This window comes from Protopterus annectens, chromosome 3.part1 (assembly GCF_019279795.1).
Source record: "Protopterus annectens isolate FY-2018-M chromosome 3.part1, PAN1.0, whole genome shotgun sequence".
Classification (NCBI taxonomy): domain Eukaryota; kingdom Metazoa; phylum Chordata; order Ceratodontiformes; family Protopteridae; genus Protopterus; species Protopterus annectens.
Window position 1 is genome coordinate 1,272,102,427 of NC_056732.1, and position 22,264 is coordinate 1,272,124,690.

The window sequence follows — 22,264 nt, forward strand, 5'->3', positions numbered from 1 at the left end:
AAAGATTTTTTGGAGTGGGGATGAGGAAGAAGTGGAGGGAAAGTAAGCCTTTCAAGACCAGTTTGTTTCTATGCTCGACAAGTGCTTGATGACTGAACATCATACAAACTTCACATTCAGTATTAAGATGCCCTGCTTCGAGGCAATTAATGAACTCTGAGTGAACATCCAAATTGGGGATTTTATGCCCATAAGATGAGCACTTTTTAAAACCTATTGGTTTCATCAGTCGTGTCCAAAAAGGAACAACCGTCACAACAGAAAGCAACTACAATAAGTAAAGAAATTGAGAAGGACTACCAGCAATTGTAATACTAAGATTAATAACAGAGAATACCAGCAAGGGTAAAGGGAGAAGCGCCATCCCTATGGTATCAAACAAATATGGGTAGGAAGGGCACAAGGCCCAACCAACACTACAAAAAGGTAACTGAAAGATTTTATAAACACTAAAAGACGGGAGGAAAAAAGGATATAGAGAAATTCACTAGGAAGGCAAACTAAAGATAAATTATCTAACATTGACTCCCACTTGAGGTACAGGTGGCCATGTTTAAACACTGAGGGAGCAAATGAGATCTGGGGTAATTCAGGTGAAGGAGAGGATTGTGGGTAAGGGGAGGAGCTTGAGCTATGGAGACAAAATCCAAATAAGTGGTCAAAGTCATATCAGAGACCCATTGTTTGAGGAACGGACGAGAAAGACAACATCTGCTATACAATTATTCTTATAGGATATACTATAATGAAAAATAAGAAAAAAGTTGAGGACAGTCTGATGGGAATATGAAAAAAAAGTAGTAGCCTCATTATTGGGAGCAGATGTTGAAAGCAGAGGAGATCATTAAGTGAGCAGAAGCTATGTATGAATTTGGGCTCCACCAATTCAGGATCGATTTACATACAAATTTTTCTGTATTAGAATTTAAGAAGATAATAAAATACTGGAAAAAAAAGTGGCACTAAGCCATAAACAGTAGATTCAAATTGAGGAAAGAACAGATATAGTGGCGAGTGAGAGTTATAAACAGAGCATACAAGGCTATATCAGATTTGAAAGTGCATCACAGTACAAAAACCACATTGGAGTGGGAAATTACAAAGGAACAAACGTGATGAAAAATGAAGTGGTTTGCCTTGTCCCTATATATGCAAATTAAATAATGGTTACACAAATACTTTTATACTCCAGTAAGACTTGGAAAATGTTCTCAGATATAACGGCTGACTGTTGGCATTATGATGGCTTAGTAAGGGGCACTATGGAACATGTTTTTTTGGGGAATGTTCTGGATTTACTCAAAACAAGCCAGAACTGAGATGCTTAATTGTACATCTAGAAATCAATTTAATCTCAACTAAGAGACATTTTACTGCGCTGGTAAAAAACTAACACATGCTGAAGAGATGAAAGCTTTTTTAATTATTTTTAATAGTAGCCAATAAAGCTATAACAAGAAAGTAAGCATCTTAAAAAAAAAAGCATTAGTAAGTGAGGTAAAAAAGGTCATGGAAGTTAAATATATGGAACCGAAATCTGTAAAGGAGCAGAGATTTTTTTTGAAAAATAAATGGCCTTTATGGGACTCAGCAATGGCAAATGATCTTGAGATAAATTCTGGCATGCATTCATTTATTAACTCATTAGCCCAAGTCACATTCAATTGCATACAAAAATGTTTTTAAGTAATGATGTTATAATGAAAACGTGATATGTTTAATAGAAAAGAAGGTAAAACACAGGTAAACAAATGTCTGACCTCTCCGTGTAAACAGCTGTGTGCTTTTTTTTCTTAAGTGGCAATATGCATTTGGTGAATTGATCAGAAGAAATTACATGTTTTTGAGGATTTTCAACAGACAGAATTAAAAGGCTAAGTTTATAATGCAAAATGTAAGCACAGTTTAGTTACAAGTAACATATAAGAAATAAGTATATATTTATGACTGTACCAGCATTCAGTGCAAAAAGATTAAGAGCACCATCCATGAGGACTGCAAACTTTGATTTACCTGTTATTGTTACGCTTGTTTCTCTTTCAATGAAAATTGTTCCTTGTTAAATAAAAAACAAGCTTAAATATCCTGTAATAAACTTTACCCAAAGAAAAGCAAACTACTGCCCACTGCATTTGACTGAAATCCAGTGAAACACAACTTGTAAAGATGGATACCAATAAAGGTCTTAACTGCAAAATTATCCACAGTCAACATTCATACATTTATCTTTGCATAACTTCTATATGCTAAAATATTTCCCAGCTTATGTTTACAAAAATACAAAATGAATCATTAAATATCTACATATATTTGTTAACCAGATAGATGGACTGGCCCAAAGAACCTTTTCAGCTATGACATGGGCTTAAAAGAGCAACATCAACAATAAGGAACCAGGGTTTAAAGAACCATAACACAGAGAATCCTTACAGTGAACAACACTTGTCAGATCCTTAACACAGAGAAGCAGAACCAGGACAATGGATGTCAGTACTATAAAACAGAGAAACAGCACACAGCTGAAGTTAGTAATATTACATAGCAAGAAAACCAGTACATAATAATAGCATTAATTAATGCAATTCAGCAGCATTAAGCCACTTGGGCACCTGCGGTGGTACAGCAGTTAGCGTGCCGCCTCACAGCAACAGGTTCTCTGGTTCAATTCTTGGCTGGGATGCCTTCTGTGCAATCTGCATGTCCTCCCTGTGGTTGCATGGGTTCCTCCGGGTGCTCTGGTTTCCTCCCACATCTCAAAGACATGCTGTAGGTGAACTCGATACTCTAAATTGGCCCTAGGTGTGACTGTGTGCTTATGTGTGTGCCTTCTGCGGAAGGTTGGGCACTGGGCTGGCAACTCAACACTGTAAAACTCCATTGCCAATCATTGTGCGGACAGCTGTTCCACTGTGGTGGCCCCTAATTGGGAAAATGCTGAAAGAAGTAGTAGTAGGTATTAAGCCACTTACTGACTATTGTTAATAAAAATCATGAATGTTTTACTTTCACGCCACTTAAGTTTTTATTTAAAATAATTAAATGCGAGTGGGGCTGAATGTGGTGATTTATGGAGATTAAGGAATTTAGCCTGCTTCCCTTCACAGCATTTGCAGTCAAAGAGCCTGTCTTGCGGCATAACACAACAAAATTATCAGATAGTCAAATTTGTATTATTATTCTTTTTAAGTAGCCAGATAAGTTAAACTTTCCCCAGCAATCAAAAACATCAAATAAGAAGTAGACACCAGTTTGGTCTGATATTTGTGGATTAAAAAATGTTTTTAAATATTTGCCATTGCTTTTTCCCCAATATGAAAATGCTAACTGTATTCAAAAGCCATACACTATTCATATATTTCATCTCCGCTTTTAATATTCTTATTTAACTTTTGGATCTCACTAAAATTATACTTCTAGTTCAACCTGTATAGATAACACCAGGATTTTCTGATAATCAAAGAATCTGTAGCAATTTCTTTCTGCGTCCAAAATATCTGACTCTATACAGCATGCCTTGCAAACTCTAATAACAAGAAATCTGGGCAAAGATAATGGGGCAATGATTTTAAATACTGCTGTAATAAATTTAGAAAGGCGCTATAACATTTGTGCCAGCACAAATTTTCTGAAGGATAAGAAGTCTGAAACTAAAATGCATAAATCATTATTTAGTGGCTTCAACCCTCACTGGTTTTCCAGAAAACCACAAATTTTATCAGAATAGACCAAAAACATGAGGCAAAAATCTGGACAGTTGAGAGGTATGGATACAGTTTTACTGTAAAAATATTTTACTTGGGCCAGAAAAGATTAGAAATCGTTATAAACTTCTAAGAGGCTATACTGCTATTATTATTTCTGGATCAATTCATTTGTTAATTTTTTATATAAAATAAAATAACAGATATTAAAATGAGTACTCATCTTGAATAATTTGATTTCTAAGCCACACTTTAATCTTAAAGGACCAATTTGGAAGCACGTTTTTGCATTTCAAAATATGGCACATCACTTCAGAATGAAGCCCTGTGTTGGAAATTCTGGATTTCGTCATCTAATCATATCATATTCACTATATTATATTAAACAAAGTAAATGATTTATCACAAAGTTTACCTTACTCCCTCCAAGAAAGCAATATATTTCCTCAAACTTTCTACTAAAAGCAGAGATATGCCTTGATGCAATAATTTTTTGTTGAGCTTTTTTAGTGGTGGGATAGTCTTTGGTGTAGCAAGTGTATATGCTATAACATGTTTTTGTCCCTTAAGAGCAACCACTTTTCTTTTGGTTTTCTCATTCTCCTGAAAGTTTAGCATGGATTGTATCACACTCGTCTTGCTCTGTAACAGAGTTTTGACAACGCTTAATTTTAGACACAGTAAATATGACAGTTACCACATACACACTAGTTTTCTTTCAACTATCAGATAGGGAACCAGGTCTTTCTCCTTGTTTGTGAAAGCAAGTCTCACATGTAGTGCACAAGCAAGTTGTGAAGCAGGAACAAAATGTTTCCAGTTTGGTGAAATGCCTAAATTTTGCCTGCTTAAACCAGCAGTGTAGCACAGAAAATACACTGGAGGCAGAGCTCTTAAGTTCAATGCAATTATTTTTAGTGTCAAACAAGCAATAAAAAACAAACTCTGCTATTTACTCATTATTAAATTTCAGTTACATTTCTATCAAACTGCTCAAAGTCTCTGATAAAGTCCAAGTATGCCTTCATTTGGGTTTTGGGGTATCATTTGTGATACTGCTCAGTCACATTTCCTTCTAATCCCCAGCAGCAAACACTAAGAGTCTCTGTCTTGCTAGCCTACAGCTTCCTCTTCTAGTATTACCAGAGAAGGTGCTTCCAATCAGTATCTGTTATGTGCTCTATTTTAATGTCTGTTATAAAGCAAAACAGTGCCTTAGGCTTAATCCACATTTCACTACCTATAAACACTCATTCAGTAAAGAAAATGACACAAAAAAATACCCAAAGAAAAAAAAACATTTCTGATTATTCAACATCAACCGTGCCACAGCAGAATTTCTGAAAACTACTTGAAACTCAAAAGTAGACTTGGGCAACTCAAAGACCCTATATTTTTCTATATTTTTGATCTTTTGGAGGGTATGGTTAAGCCCATTCAAGAAAGCACATTTGGTTGAAGAGGATAGTGCAGTACTTCTGCATAATAAGGCAAACAAATTTGTTTGAAGAGCACAGTACTGTTTTGTCTGCATGATAAGGCAATTTAACAAGATCTTCCAGAAAAAGGAAAGGCCTTGAAAAGGAGTTCCTATTTTACGATTGTCTAGCTAACGAGATCAAGTAAAGGTGTTAGTCTCTGCACTACCAGCAGAGTTGCTGGTAAAGTAAACTGAACAGTAAGTTGGCTAGTTAGTACAGCTATCTAGTCCCACATCACTTGGCTGAATTCATCAATGTCCAAGACCCCTGTCTTCTTTCATTTTGCCAGTCTGTTGTTGGTAGATTCATCTCTCCTACAAGTGTAACATTGTCCATCTACCACTCAGTTATTCTCTGTTTCAGTCTCTGTTAACATATCTGAGGGCTGATATACTGTATCTAATTGCCAACATTTGTCCTTTTTCCTCTGCTTTAATCACCAGTATACTTAACCCATGTTTTAATCCTGCCCCCTTCCTTCCTCCATTTCTGGAGTGGCATTCCTCCTCCTCTTCTCTGATCTCATTTGCAGATTGCTACTCTTCCTCCAGTCTTTCCCTTTGTCATTCCTGAATAGTTGATACCCAGGTACTTTCATGACAAACTTTGTTCTGTTACTGACCCTTTTCTGTGAAATCAGTGGTGTCCACTCTCCTTTCTTGCCCAAAGATCCTCCACTGTCTTACCTTGATACACTGCCCAGGTGTGCTCTGAGTCACTTTGATTTGTTTCTGTGCTATGTTGTGTGTCCTCTATTCTCCTCCTTTTTACTACAGGAGTACCTACCCCTTCATCTGCAGTTGTGATGTGCCCTTGCCCCCTACAATTTAGTTTAAAGGTACAGTCTTCTAAGATATTACAGTCCAGTTATGAGCATCACTGTCTCTGATGGACTGTCCCTGGCATACAGCTACTTTGTCTTCAAGGTTTGTTTCCATCCTGTTACCAATCCCTAGCTCTTCTCCCTTGGCCAGAGCTGCAGCTGATGATGATACTTCCCACTCTTCTCCTTCCTCACTGTGCTGGCTACTAGCATTTGTGCACTTCTGAGAATGCCCTTTTTAACCCCCACCTCTGCTAGCATCTTTCTGCAAACATCCCTGACCTTACTTTCTTACTTATTATATTATCTCCTAAATATCTTTGTTCATTGCATCTTTAGTCAGTATAACGATATTCTTTTTCTTCCCTCCTTCATCCCTACCCCATGCTCCTCTTATATGAACCCTTTCCTTTTTCCGTTCCATGAACTACAGCATCTCAGTTCTGTCTGTGCTGGTTGGCTCACTCACTGTGAGATATATGCCTTTCCCACCACTCCAACAATCTTCCTCAAAGGCTTTTCCACTGCTTTAACACTTTCATAGTCTATTTCTCCCACCTGACTGAGTAAACCTCCGTGCCTACTTCATTCCTTTTATACTTACTGTAAAGGTTTCTGCATGGCCAATCCTGCCTCTGTCTTCTGTTACTACTTTTTGCACCTGTCTTTCTACCTTGGATGCCTTTTCCTTGTCTTGTTTTTCAAGAATTTGATTGGGAGGACACAAGTATGTCATTTATTCGCAAGTAAATCTATCTAGTTTCCTAGTTTATTTACAGGCAGAATTAGTGTCACAGCCGTACCCTTAGGTCACCTGGTACCCTGGTCAGCCCTTGATCTGATATTGAGGACCAAAAAGAAGAAAAAAAATAAAGCTGCAATTGCTAACACAGTATGATACTAAACACATTCATGTAAGAAGCTGTAGCATCACCCATGACTTCTTAAATGAATGCTGGTACTGCAGTCATGACCCCCACCCCCCCACCCCATGCAGCTTGCCCTAATTTCAGCTCTGATTAGTGCGTACTTTCTTAAAGGTGGAAGGGGAGCACGATGCTGGAGCTTAGTAAACACCAGCAGGAGCAAAGGTACGACTTTGATTTTGCTTCTGATAGAATTCTTCTAGGAAATCTTCTAGATTGAAGCATTCCCCCTTATTTAGAGCACTTACTTTACCTTAGCCTTTTAGCCTTTAACAAAATGGGACCAACAGGTTGCCCCTGTGGTGCTTCTGATAGTAAAGGTATGCCCAAACCCTGAAAAAAAGCTTCTTGACACTGCACTTTACCATAATGCGCACACATCTTTTAGGAGGGGTCTCCCAACTTATAAGTAAGGGCATGGAATCCAGGTCCAAGGAAATCACAGTGCCACTTGATTCAGCCCTTATCAGACCTATTATTGAGTATAATGTCCCCTTCAGCATGTACCTAGCCAGACATGTAAAATAGATGGAGGGCCCACAAAGGTTCCTTACCAGGAGAAATCACAGTATAAACACATTGTCCTATATGAATCACCTTATAGCCCTATCTCTATGCTTGGTCTCCTACAAGTTCTGAGAAGCGACCTATGCCTGGCATATAAGGCATCATTTGATTAAACTCTGATGGACCTTTTGCACATCTGCAAAATAAACAGCATCATAACCACTAGATTCAAGGATTTCAATTTTGCTTGTTTCATAAATAAGACAAGTTGGCAAAACAGATACATCTGTCAGAGGATCCCCATGCTCTGGAGCAGGCTCCCCATCCATGTGAAACACAGTCCATCCCTAACCCTATTTAAGTGATCATAGGTTCATAGATTAGTACTAAGCTAACTGCCCTTGTGAGCCATTTTAAACCTAGCCAATTACCCTCGTGAGACTCAAACCCTGTACCTTGTGTTTGTAAGGTAAACACCTTAACCATTAGGCCACCCTCCCAACCTTGTCCACTGGATGGGAAATAGGAAATTCACCCTGGGTCTGGCCTCCATGTCTCTGATAGACAGAGGCATACAGTAACTATGCCCAAATTAACAAACATAACCCCTGTAATCTCTGGAAACTTTCTAACATAGCCTCCCAATAAACACCCATGAAACATAAGGATAAGGATGGAAAATTAGTATCACATTGTGGTCTCTAGTACCTGCACCAAACACATCAAGGCATCCAGTCTAGGATGCCTGGTTAGACCTCACTCCACTCAGGCAAGCAGCTGCAGAGTGAATGCACCTTTTTGAGAGGCACTGGAACAGTATTTATAGGTGCTTCCTGGATGCATACCTGACATCTTTAATAATGGAGTCCACAGACATGTGCCTCTACCTTTTCTCCCCCTCCATAATGCTGCTTCTCCTTCTTCCCCTAATATACATATAGGCACTCCCAAGGAGATGGAATACAGCAACAGGCCAGTCCATGGTGGACTTCATGAGACAGTTACTTCAAAGAAGTGGTCATTGGGTGATGTGTTGTATTTATAATTGAAGTGTGTCTCATTGTCATTACCTCTCTCAAAGACAATGGCCTCTTGGTCCTCCAACAAAGAGAAGGACAGAGAACCCCCACCATTCTTTGTTTCGGGCTGGGATGTATAAGACTATGAGAGGCATGATAAAAAGGGAAGTTGAGCATTGGGGGAACATGCCTATAAAAGGCAGCAGAAAAAGGAAAAATTGTACCAGGTTTGATGCCAGCGCAATGTTATGTTTCCAAACTGTGTGCTCTCATACCAAAAGGACAAGTCTTGCTAAACTTCAACTGACTTCAATGACCAGCCCTGATGCAAGAAGACTATGTGGACTCTCTCCACTCAGACATGAATCCTTTTTTGAACCCAGCTAAAGACTAGGCAAATTGTTTTCAAATCTCTGGTGTTAAGTGCACTTTCTCAGAAACAGGATGGTCATGAGTGTGGTCCAGCCATTCAAGTGGGAACCAGTGGTGCCAACACCCCAAGATGTAACCATAGGATACACATTCCCAAAATGGTTACCAATGTGGTTTCTTCATAAGTTCTTCACTCCAGTGAATCAGAAGATGGGTGTGCACTATAACCCTTCCTGTGCAGGGGAGAGTATACGATGCTCAGGAGCCAAGAAGCCATCCTGGGGATGTACTATGCCCAAGTGGATGTTAGTGGTATCTTTCCTCCACTTCATGGAGCTGCTCCAGATCAAGTCTGTGCCAAGTAAAGAACCATGCCTCTGTCTTCATGCTGGACACATAAAAATACTGGAATTCTCTGAATAGCAAAGCACTCCGGTTTGGAGTTTTTCCTTGCCTGCTTCATTGGATAGACAAGTTGAATCACCCAAAAAATACAGAAAATATGTAGGGCTGGGTTTTGTTGGCACACAACATGGTCGCCATACACCAACAGAATGGCTTAAATGCTAAATTAGGCATCAAATGAACAAACTTTACCAGAAGACATTTAAAAAAAAAAAAAAAAACACCTGGAGTGTCCAATAGATAGTCACTCATTTCCAGGGCAGGGCACGGTATCATGACTTGTGCCAGAGACAACTGAGAAAGGAGAAAAGCACATCCTAAATACAGACAATACAAACAGGGTCCCCAATAATGGATCAATATGAAATAATATGGAGAACAAGGAATAAGTGTCTGACACAGAATAAACAATCTCTAGAAATGCATGTAAGGAGTACCACTGGGATAGTACAAAACATTTTTTCTAAGCACTCCAAAGAATATACTGCAGACCAGAACAGAGGGATAAAGGAGTGGAAGATAGAGAATCAATTATATCATAGAACATTTTTCTATGAGTAATGTTGCACCCTGATGTACTTGGCCACAAACCTCTTCAAATGTCAAAATATAAGTCCTTGAAAGAGTGGGGAGGCATCAACTCTTCATCATGGAGATCACTAGTTTTACTGCCCTCGAATTTACTGCTTGAGATACAATGTTCAACCTCTGTTAGAATGCTTATTTAAAGTTAGCAACAGCATAATCTGTCTTTGAAAATATTAAAAATCAGATTTATCATCAGAAGCATTATTCTGACCAAAGAATTACTTTTAAATTTACTAGCATAACTAGAATCAGCTAATGACTCAGTAGAAACAAAAGCCCTCTGTGCGCTGTGGAAACATACAGACAGCTGACATCGAGCGACTTTAATGTAGGACTGAAGAAAGAAATGTCTACTTAGACTTCTTCAACAAAAGACACACTAGATGCTACAACAAACAGAATAACCCACGAGAAAGATCACATTTAAAAAAAGTTTCATGTGAAACCTCTTCAATTTCTGTTAATTTCAGAACGAATTGGTCATCTGACCCTATTCAGCCAAGACCCAAGCTCAGAGTACAGCTGTATACATATAAACAATAACTTTCAGTGGCTCAACGGATAGCACACTTACCTTTCCTACTGGAAAATTAGAAGGCTGTGGGGTTCTAGTCCCACACCAAATGCTGTAATTTATTTTCTAATTCTGATACTGCACTGCAGTACAAAGTGGTTACTGCATTCTTGTATCTATTTTTAAAATCTCTGTATTAAATCCCATTTTAAACAGTAACATAGGTACACATATTACTAAAAGAGAAAATAAAAGTAAAATTTTACATGTGCTTTTTTAAATCATTCACCCCAATATTACCTAAAATTACTCCATTCCTGACGTTCCTTAAACCTCAATTATCCTGTATTAGTAACACAAATCCCATTTATTTCTATGTAATTTACTTCTTTCCTTTTATTTATTTATTTTTTTTAAAGAGTCTACCTTTCTACCTCCAGTTCTTTTATCATCTTTACAACACTCAGCACCTCAGCTATAATTAGGTTACATTTTGACTTTAGTCATTGCTTTTTGTCAGCCAGCATCATTAAATTTAGTAAGCTCTGGCTATATTTATGTAATTCACATCCTATATTTCGGCTCAAGTGAATCACGTCTTTAGTTATAATTTCCTCCCCCAACATTTCTGACAAAGTACTCTGTCAAGCAGGGATGTCAAATGACACCATGGAGGCTGTGTGAGGTCTAACACACTCAAATTGAGTACCACAGTCTTCATAACAAGACTATAAAAGACTCCCCATTCACATAAAACAAAGTTCATCCCTGTCCATATTCAGTGTAAACTGGATTTATGGATAGGAAACAGAAAATTTACCCCAGGACTGCTCCCTGTACTAATAATGAACAGAGACAGCTCCTAAATGCCTTACCCCATACATGGGTCTCACTCCCCTCAAATTATCCATGGTATGATCTCAGTTATCATCATTAGGGATAATATAGAATTATCACCCATGGGATGGGGTTAGGCCAATCTCTCACCAAATGGAATAGATTAATTCAAGCACAAAAAGGGAAACTGGTTAGGTTTAAAATGGACCATAAGGGCAGCTAGCCTAGTGCTTACCTGTGAACCTAAAATAAAAAGAAAGCAAGTTAGTGCAACTGGAAATGAACAGCTGTAGCTTCGCTCACATAGAATGCTGGTTTAAGAGCTGTTTGAAGCCTGAGGACCATCCGTTTGAGATCCCTGCTGTACAGATTTTTTTTAAATCTGTCAACTCTTTACAGTCCCAAAAACATGTTCCCAATTACCTCAGTCTTGTTCATTACAACTCCAGCACTTGCTATCTTCATCTACTTGAAGGATAATTCTCTAGAGTGTGTTTGGAGTACAAAAATACCTGTGCATGCACTTCCAAATAAAATCCTAAACCTTCTGGACTTTGTTGCATACACGGGTGCCATACAGATGTCCAACCATTTGTTCTCTTCACAAATTGCCTTTCCATTCTCTTTTCCCAATCTCTTCTAACCTCTTCTGATTGATTCTTATAGCTACCATGAAATACTTTTACGTCCTACTACTAATCCCTTTTTTAACAGCAGCTTCAATTTTAGCCTCAACTAAAAACTCTACCAGAGCTGGTCTTTCACTTGAACTCTTCTATCCCTTTCTCCTTACCAATATTCTGTTATCAGTTCCTGGTAGGGAGAACAGTCTTTACCTTAGTCCAATTTCTGAACAGCAAGAAAATAATTGGTAAACATTCCGTTTTGATGGTCCTGCCTAGACCAGGCATCTGACACAATGGCATGTACCTATGAAAGGCACTCATGCCCCTGAACAAGCCAGTTGAACACTGCAATAATTCTGCTACCTAATGTAGATGGCAAACCTGGGTTATAAATCAAGAAGTTATGTACTCACCATAACGTTCGATGTATGTAGTCCATCTCGCCTCACATTCTTACCCGTGGGGTTCGGAGCCGAATGTCGGCTCCAACTCGGCCATACTGTTTAGCTCAAAGTCTTTCTATTGGCTGGGCTAAGATGGTATCCCATGCTGCACTGCTCTCTATCCCCAGATCTAGTTTGCTGCGAGCACCAGCACTCATTTTCCATGCATAACACCACCTAAGGAAAGGAAAAACAAACCAAGAATGAAGGGAACTCTGAAACCAGGCCTAACCTCCAGATCCTCCAGGACGGGGGAAGGAGGGGGGGTAAGTAAGAATGTGAGGCGAGATGGACTACATACATCGAATGTTATGGTGAGTACACAACTTCTTGATGTTATGTAGTCCAATCTCGCCTACATTCTTACCCGTGGGACAGCGTCCCCAGCACCTAAATCCTGGGAGGCTCAGAGGAAAATACTCCTGAGCACTGTGGAACCAAAGGAAGACCTGCCCCTAGATACCACATCTAACTTATAATGAGTAACAAAGGTGTGAGGAGATGCCCAAGTAGCCGCAGCACAAATATCATCCATAGACAATCTGGCCTGAAAAGCTGTAGATGTAGATACAGACCAGGTAGAGTGAGCCTTCACCCAGAATGGTAAATCTTTTCCCCCTGAGGTATAAATGAAAGAAATACAACTGGAAATCCACCTGGACAACGGTGACTTTGGAAACAGGAGACCCAATTCTGTTTTCCGAAAATGAAACAAACAACTGATCAGATTTTCTGAGGTCTTTCGTTCTGTGCAAATAAAAACGTAATTGTCTGTGCACATCCAATTGATGAAATTTGAATTCTGCCTTGTTTGAGAACTTAGGAAAAAAACACTGGCAATTCAATAGATTAGTTAAGGTTACTAACTGACGCTACTTTGGGAAGAAAGGAGGGGTTCGGTCTGAGAGAAACCCTGTCCTTATGAAAAATCAAATAAGGGGGTTTTTGACTGATAAAGCCTGAAGCTCTGAAATGCGTCTGGCTGACGTGATGGCTACCAAAAAGACAGTCTTCCAAGTTAAGAATTTTAAATCGCAAGTGGCTGCAGGCTCAAAGGGGGGTGAAGTAAGACCCTGTAGAACAAAGTTTAAATCCCAAGGCATCACAAGTTCCGAGACCGGAGGACTAAGTAACAAAGTGCCCTTCAGGAAAGCCTTACAGAGTCTATGTGCCATTAGACTAGGTTCGTCTGCGACATGAAAGGTAGAAATCGCCGCCAGTTGGACTTCAATGGTTGCGGCCACTGAACCCTGGTTAAATAGCATAGACAGGAACTCCAATACAGATGAAATTGGAGCTGTGTAAGGGTCAATCTTTTTGGCATGTGCCCAGATTGAAAACTTCTTCCATTTCCTGTAATAAATATTCCTGGTTGAAGGCTTATGAGAAGATAAAATATGAACCACCTCCAGCGAAAATTGATGAAGCCTAACTAATGACGAAAGTGGAGTAGCCAGGCTGTCAACCGGAGGGTCCGAAGAGAGGGATGGAGCTGCCCTAACATGTGAGTCAGTAAGTCTGGTTGTGGGTCCAGAATCCAAGGAGCGTCCATGAGACAGGGATGGAGAAAGGGGAACCAAATTTGACGAGGCCTGCGGGGGGCAATCAGAATCATTTTGCTTCCCCAAGGATTGCGCTTTCTGAATAACATTTGACAGCAAGGGAACCGGAGGGAAGGCATATAGTAGACCGGAGGGCCAATCGTGGACTAGAGCATCCCTGGGTGACTCCCCCTCAGGGGGGATCAGGGTGAAGTAGATGCTGCACTTGGCATGCAGCAAGACTGACCCCACCTGCAGAAGATCTGCTCTGCAACTTGACAGTTCAGGGACCACTCGTAAGGCATCAGAATAGCTCTGCTTAGCCTGTCTGCGATCACATTGGACTTCCATTGCTACCAGAAAACATTGAGAAGACACTGCCCACTGCCACACACGCATGGCCTCTCTGCAAAGGGGATAAGACTTGACTCCTCCATGCTTGTTCAGATACCACACCACTGACATATTGTCTGAGTGGATTGCAATAGTCCCGAGAGGAAGAAAACTCAGTGCTTGCAACGCTAGTAGTACAGCTCTCATCTCCAGGACATTGATATGCAAATGCATCTCGTGCTCTTGCCACGTGCCTTGGACTGTCCTGCCTAGATAATGCCCCCCCCACCCCCATCTGGGAGGCATCCGTGGCAACTGGGGGCGCAGGAACGAAGGGCTTTCCCGCATTGAGGCTGTCGGTGCGAAGCCACCAACTGAGATCCTGTTTGCACCTGTCTGCGAGTAGAACAGGGTGAGAAAGTGGAAGACGTTGAAGAGACCACTGGGCAAAGAGTAGCCACTGAAGGAGCCTCATATGTAACCTTGCCAGAAGGACTAACATAATCGTAGCAGCCATTGTCCCCAACAACTGGAGGACCCATCTTGCCTTCACTCTTCTCAGAGGGAGCAAGGCGTAAACCTGTTGTAGGACTCTTGATTCTTTCCTGTGGTAGAAACGCCTGCATGAGGACGGTGTCTAATTCGGCGCCTATAAAAGTGACACGCTGTGAGGGCAACAAGTCAGATTTTTCTCAGTTCAATGTGATGCCAAACTGGTGACTTAGGTTGATAGTAGTGTCCCTGGTCTGAAGTAGTAGATCCCTGGTGGTGGCAGTAAGGAGCCAGTCATCCAGATACGGAAACACTTGGAATCCCTGATGTCTCAAGTGAGCAGTCACCAATGCCATGCATTTGGTAAACACCCTGGGGGCTGTGGTGAGACCTAAGGGCAGGGCTCGAAACTGAAAGTGACTGGCTCCCAGCCGGAAGCATAGGTGACTTCTGGATGCCCTGTCCATCTTAATGTGGTAGTAAGCATCCTTGAGGTGGATGGAGCACATCCACACTTCTTTTCCCAACAACGGGAGAATATACTGCAATGTGACCATTTGGAACTTGGACTTTCGCACACAGGTGTTCAATCGGCTGAGATCCAAAATGGGTCTCAGGTCCCCTGTCTTTTTCGGCACCAAAAAGAATCTGGAGTAAGTCCCTAATCCAATCTGGTCTGAGGTGACACGTTGGATGGCTCTTTTGCTACCAGCTTTGAAACTTCTGAAGCTGCGTAATCCCTTTGACTGGGTAGAACATCTCAAATTTTCTTGATTGGAGGGAGCTTTGATGAGAAGGGAATGACATATTCTCCAGAAATTATTCGTAGAACCCATTGGTCCTGGGTGATATCTAGCCAGGCCTCCGGGTATAACGAGATTTGACCCCAGACTGGCTCCGGAAATGCACAGTCGGGCCTCCCATCAGGAGCGGTGGTAAAGAGAACCACAAAAGGAATCGCGATCTCCCGAGTTGCGAGGGTCTCCTCTGCCCCTAGAGCGGCATCTCCCTGAATAACCACCCCCTCCCCTGCCTCTGGAGGGGGGCTCACCTTGTGCACCGGGAAAAAACCTCTGTGATTTCTTGAACCACATTTTGCCACCACTCTGGGCCTTGGGATAAGGCCTAGAGGGAAGGGAAAAATTGACTCCTACGGCAGACAGTTTTTCCCTCCAGCTCACACCTAGTGAGAGTTTCTTTCACCTTGGTTCCAAACAAAGAGGAACCATCAAACGAGGCGTCGGTGAATGACGAAATGACAAAGGTGCATCTAGGCCTGCCTCCTAAGAACAACTCCTGAACTTGCTGCCCTACTCACTCCCTCGGCTGCGTAGGAGATTAGCCTCATGGAGGAGTTTGCAATAGAATTGAGGGTAGACATCTGAGCGCTGACCTTCTGGGCCACCGCCTCAGAAACGTTACCCGTGAGAGTATCTCCAAGCTCCTTGAGGAGATCTCTCTGGAGCCATGTAAAGTGTGATAAGTAATTCAGTGACCATAAGGTAAAGGTCGCTGAAGAAAATGTACGCTTCCCATACCAGTCCATAGTCCTAGGCTCCTTGTTAGGGGGATGGACGGTGGAAGAAGTCTCAACTAATTCCTTCTGGCACTACCATGGCATCCACAGGGCCTCCCTTGGAGAGAAATTCCTTATCAAGAGGAGCAGACAAAAATTTATTGGGTCTCCTGGGGACTGGTTCCACAGAGTCAGGGGTTTCCCACACCCTTCAACAAACCAAATCCAGAAGCTCAAAGGGTGGAAATACCCAAGAGGCGGAGGGCTGAGCACCAAAGGCCTTCAAGAAGACAGACTCCTCCTCGGAGGGGGCTTTGGATGGCCAGTCACCTCTTTGCTTCAAAATCTCTAGGATGTCAGAGAAAGAAACATCCTCAGAGAATGACTTAGGGGACCCTTCCGATTCCTCGAGGTCGGTGTCTGATGTGAGAGACTCATCCTGGGAATCAATGTGCTTCCTCTTGCACGTTTTCTTTCTGGGTGGCTCCTCAGGCAAAAACTCTGAGGGGCCCTCAGAAATATGGGGACCACTCGCGGGTGTACCCTTAGGCCTTAGGGCTCCGCTGTCCAGAGATAGATGGCAATCAGAGACCTGCACCGGTGTTGTAGGGGACAGAATGACTGACCCGTATGATGCCGCTGACGACCTGGCCAGCGTGCTCCGCATGGCCGCGAAGGCTGTCCCTCCTTGATCTGAAGAACGACCAGCCTCTGAAGCAGAGACAGGAGTCAGGCTTCCCTGCGCCAAAGCGCCGAGAGGGAGACTAGGAGCAGAGAGGTGTCTGGAAGCCTCTCCCTCATGTCCGACCAAAGAATCCTGAGTCCTGAACCCCGTAGACGGCGCTGACAGGGTCAGAGCTGACATCGGAACCGATAAGCCAGGAGGGGCTGTCGGAACTGACCTAGGGACATCACATGTAGACGAGCACTCCGGCTCCGAAAGCTGAGATGTGCTCAAAGGAGGAAGTATCTATGCAGGTTGAGGGACCGGCTCCGGAGCCGACTATGTCAGAGCCGAGAACAATTTTGCCGGTACCGGTGACTGGAGAAGTCTCTGCACCACTCTATCGACGTCCACATCTGATAAGGTCCTGGAAGATTTGGAGGATAGGGAAGGAGATTGAGACCTCCTCTCTGAAAGGGACCTGCGAGGAGGGGATACTGGCTTAATGCTAGGTGACTGGCTCCGAACAGGCTCCAAGAAAATTTCAGCCGAAGCAGATTCCATAACCACTGACACTTCCTGCGGCTCCGAGGACAATGGCGCCGAGGATGTCGATGAAGACTTTGCTATTTTCTCCGGTGGCTCCGAGGAGACTGATGGAGCCGGATATCGCTTTTTTGCTTTTGAGGATTTTGCCTTAGAGCTGGAAGCACTCTCCAGACCCTCCTCGAAGGATGGTTTCAGAAGTCCCTTCAAAATCAATTTGTTCTTCCTTTCCTGAAGAACACGTGGACTAAAGGCATGACAGAAACCACACGATTCCTGGAGATGAATCGCTCCCAGACAGTACACACAAACAGAGTGTCCATCAGTAATGGACATTTTATAACTGCACTTGGAGCACTTCTTGACGCCCAAGGGCTTATGCTCCTTAGTATCTTTGGACATAGTTAACCAACAACAAGTAACTAACTGAAAAAATAGACCAACGGTCAAACAGTCACAAGTGCGGGAACAAGCCAAACAGACAGACCACCACAAAGATCTCTAACTTAAACGATCCTCAGACACAAATACAAGGGGGGGGAGGACTAATTCCTCAAATATAAATGGTTTTAGTCCACAGGAAAACTTTAGCACACAAGGAAAGCAAGGGGACAGACTAGGTCCTCTAACTGAAACAAGCCTAGCCCAACAGCTAGTGGGATACCACAGAATATGCAACCAAGAAAAACACAACTTTTCCACAATACAGACAAGAACACACACAATAGCTATTAAAATAGCTTTTTTGCAAAAACTTCTCTGATATAAGAGGAAAAAGGGTACTCAGCCACAGCCAAGAGCGAGACCACATCCGAGCTACACGAGCGGCAAACGAGATCTGGGGATAAAGAGCACTGCAGCATGGGATACCATCTTAGCCCAGCCAATAGAAAGACTTCGAGCTAAAAAGTATGGCTGAGTCGGCTCCGAACCCCACGGGTAAGAATGTAGGCGAGACTGGACTACATAACACATCATGATTTTTTTCTACCAAGACATACACTTCAAAACAAATCAACTGCATGTCATAAAGGAAGGATCACCATTGAACAGAAACTTCATTTTCACTACTTACATGATCTATGGGGTCTTCAAGGAAAAGAATTCCATTTTTAATAGAATTGCTGATGTCATTCTCTGAGTAGCTGGCAGTGGAGACTTCTTCATAAAGATTTCCTTCCACCAACCTCTTGTGCTAAAAAGAAAAAAATATATCAGTGTCCAGCAGTGCAAGCCATTCAATTTTATTTTTAAAAATTAAGAACAGAATCCATTTTTCCTCCAACATTACTACTTTCCCTTTACATTTTCACTAAGATAAAGTATAGCAATGTGAGTAGAACCACCATTTATCCCTACATATTCAAACCAGATAATTGCTATAGGAATTACACAGCTATACGGACCTCAGCCATAGGCAGACTTCAATCTCATAACGTAATGATTTCAAACAGACAAACATCCCACAGAAAACACACTGACAAAGGAACTCTGGCTGCAAAAGACAATACACAGGATGCCCTATACAGGTAATGAAAAAAACTGCTAACAGAAACTTACAGAGAACACCAAAATACCATGAAAAATAAATCAAGCCTATGTTAAACAAAAAAGGGTATTACACTTAAACATGACTGTGTTATTTCTAACCCCCCCTACAAAAATAATCAGTCATACACTGTACTTAACAAGAGTGTGTGTGTTCCTTTGTTCAGGTGCTGAGTTCCCATCTACTCAGGTTTAACTTGCTAAACTACTTTTTGTGGAAAAATTACAGGTGTCTACTTGCAGTAAAAGTTTGAGTGTCTTCATTGTTGCAGTAATAACAGTATGGGTTAGATAGCCCCTGGCCAGTTTGAGTACCAAAGATTTAATTCTCTCTCCTGGGCTGGTGGATACCCTGCACCTAACATCATCTATCTAGGTATAAGGGCCATCAACCAGCACCATCTTGCAGGTTTTTCTAGCCCCTACAAGAAAAAAAGTCCCCGGATCAACCTTCAGCCTCAGAGCACAGGACACCCAGTATTTCCCAGTATACTACGGAAGGAAGGGCCCCTAATGGAAGTGAAGGGGGGAGGGGGGCAGAGGAGGAGTACCCACTATAACCTAAAAGAATGACAGAAGGGAAGGATAACCTACTGAAACAATGAAGATACTTGAACATCTACATTTATGTTACATAGACAACACAAGTGTACTATGTTTACTGTGTTTCACTGTTGCAGTAATGACAATATGGGAAGATTCCCAAAGGTGACAGAGAGAAGGGGGGGGTCTGTAAGATAAATTTAATAGAAGCTAGAATGCTCTGCAATATTGAAGATGCAAATCTAGCCCTACTTCTAGAAAGGTAGGGAGGCTGTAAGCGTTTGGTAAAAGGTGTAGACATAGGACCAAGTGGCAGCCTTAAAAACTTCTCTAGTGGAGCTCCTCTAAAAAATGTACTAGCAGCTGCAACAGCTCTGAATGCATCAGATAGGATATGTTCTAGAATTTGCTTTCCATGATGTTGATAACAAAAGGCAATACAGCTGGAAATCCATTTTAAAATGGTCTGTTTACTGATATGGTTTCAGTTTATTGATTGCAGAGACTTCAGAGAGTTTGTTGGACTTTCTAAATGGGGGGTTTGGTGCAAAGGTTAAAGTCTTCACCTCATAGATACAAGGTACAGAGTTTGATTCTGATCTTGGGCTATTGGTTATGCTTAAAATGGCTCTTCAGGGCTGTTAACCTAGCATTCACCTATGAACCTATAAATGACTTGGTCTTGTTCAGATAATATCTGAGTTGTCTATGAACATCAAGTGAATTGAGAATATACTCTGCTAGATATCGTGGGTGAGAGAAGACGTCAGGAAGATACATGGACTGACTCAAAGAGAGCACTGTCACCACCTTGGCCACTACAATAGAAGTTTGTCCTGAGTAACTAATCCTGGGAAAAAATGAGGAAGAGTTCATTGCACAAGAGCACTTGCGATTCTGAGATCCAACTAGCCAAGGTAATAACCACTAGAAAAGTTATTTTGCAAGAAATAAATTTTATGTCAGTTTTAGTTGCTGACTGAAAGGGTGGTAGTGTGTGCTTTTCCAGCACAAAATTAAGGTTCATGGGGGGGGGGGCTTTTCTAGGAGGCTTAAGGTGAATAATACCCTGAGGGAAAGGCTGCATAGGTAGGCAAGAGGGGATGGCCAAATACATTCTTACCTACCTTGTACACTTATTCAAGTCTGGATTATCATACTCTTCCAAGCTGTTATCCTCAAGGAGCGGAAATTGAGGTGTACAAAGGAGCCTCTGCCCTCAGTCAACAAGTCCACCTGTTGAAGAAGCACCTATGTTTTTTCCCTGCTCAGGTCATGCAGGAGAATGAGCCAATATTGGCCCTTCCTCCTAGATTTTAAGCAGTACCCTGGCGAAAAGAGAAATGGGAGGTAACGCATAAAGAAATAGACCTGTCCAAGAAAAGAAGAAGGCAACTGTCCTCTTCCAGTCCTTGGGACTTTTGCCCCAATGAACACATTTTTTTCAGCTGATTGTTTTGGCTTGAAACAAAAAGGTCTACTTCTGGCACACCCCATGAGAGGCAAATGAGTTGTAGTGGGCCAGAATGTGTTAAGCCGAAGCTTTGAGCTGTGCCTCACAGAGACACTGTTAGGAAGCACAGAGGCCCTTACTTCTTCATGTATCACATCACTGGTGTGTTATCTTTATCAGTAAAGTCCCTGGTTTCAAAAGACCTGTGTAAGCTAAGATGCCCTTAATTACAAGCATCATTTCCTTTAGATTTATGTAATTTTTTAAAAAAGATTTGTTTCCACTTTCCTTGAGCTTGGAGGTCATTGGAATGTGCCGCCGGGCTACATCTGAGGCATCTGTAGTGTAGGTCTGAGTTGGATGCGGGGTCCCAAAGAGTACCCCTAAGTTCCACCTCTCAGGTTCTCTTTTCAAAAAGGGAAAAAGATGAATTTGTTGGTTGAGAGATTGGTGTCTCAAGAATGTTTCTGAACCAAGACTGCCAGTGGATCTTCATGTGTAGTCTGGCTACAGGAATCATAAGATATATAGGGTTGTGTACCTCAACACTCTCAGGACCTCTCTTGCTGGAATTACTAAGAGGGAATGGAACCATTTTGGCAGGAAGGTGAGCTTTTCCCCTTAAAGGAAAGCCCTCTGAACGTCTGTGCCCAGGAAAGTTCCTAGAAAGGCAAACTTTCAAGATGGACAGAGGCTCAATTTTTTTTTTTTTTTTTTTATATTTAAGGAGAAACTTATGCTTGAGAAAATGCTCATAGACAAGTGTGGGTCAGAAAGGAGCTCCTCCACAGAATCTGCTTGGATCAGGCAGTCATCTAGGTAGAGTATATGTGAGAAGTGAATGTACTTTACCCCTCAGTATGGTATTACTAGAGCCAGGCACTTGGTGAATACTCTGGGAGCAGTACATAAGAAAAAGGGATGATCACAGAATTGATAATGAATTTCACCTGCATTGAAATGAAGATGCTTCATGTGGGAATCTGCAGTGAGAAGAAGAGGTAAGTACCTCTGAAATACCAGGTGAGCATGAAGGTCTGAGGAGAAAGCATAGGTAGGAACTTTTGCAGGGTTAGCATTTTGAACCTGGGGCCTAGAAGGAATCTGTTTAATCCTGAAATGCCTAGGATGGGTTTTCTAAGTTCCCCTTCTTTCTTAGAACAAGAACAAATCTGGAATAATACACTTTCCTCTTTCTTGGGGAAAAAAACCTTTTCTAAGGAGCCTGGCTATAAATGCAGACCTACCTGGGTCAGAGCTTCTCCTACTTGGTTTGGTGGAACAGAAGGATTTCCAAAGGTAATGGTTAACACTCATTTGTTTGGTGTCATCTTGGTCCATTCATAGTAAAACAGAAAAAACTTCCCTCTAAGTCTGAAGGTAGAT

General features: G+C 41.8%; 1 protein-coding gene across 1 annotated transcript in view; it reads right to left on the bottom strand.

Moving 5' to 3' along the window:
• LOC122798415 (1-phosphatidylinositol 4,5-bisphosphate phosphodiesterase gamma-1-like) overlaps positions 1 to 22,264 on the bottom strand; it is a 3,104,897-nt gene that overhangs the window by 1,274,701 nt on the left and 1,807,932 nt on the right. Inside the window, exon 14 of the mRNA XM_044067334.1 lies at positions 18,410 to 18,529. Within this exon, the coding sequence (XP_043923269.1) occupies positions 18,410 to 18,529 (120 nt within the window). The remainder of the gene's footprint in view (positions 1 to 18,409; positions 18,530 to 22,264) is intronic.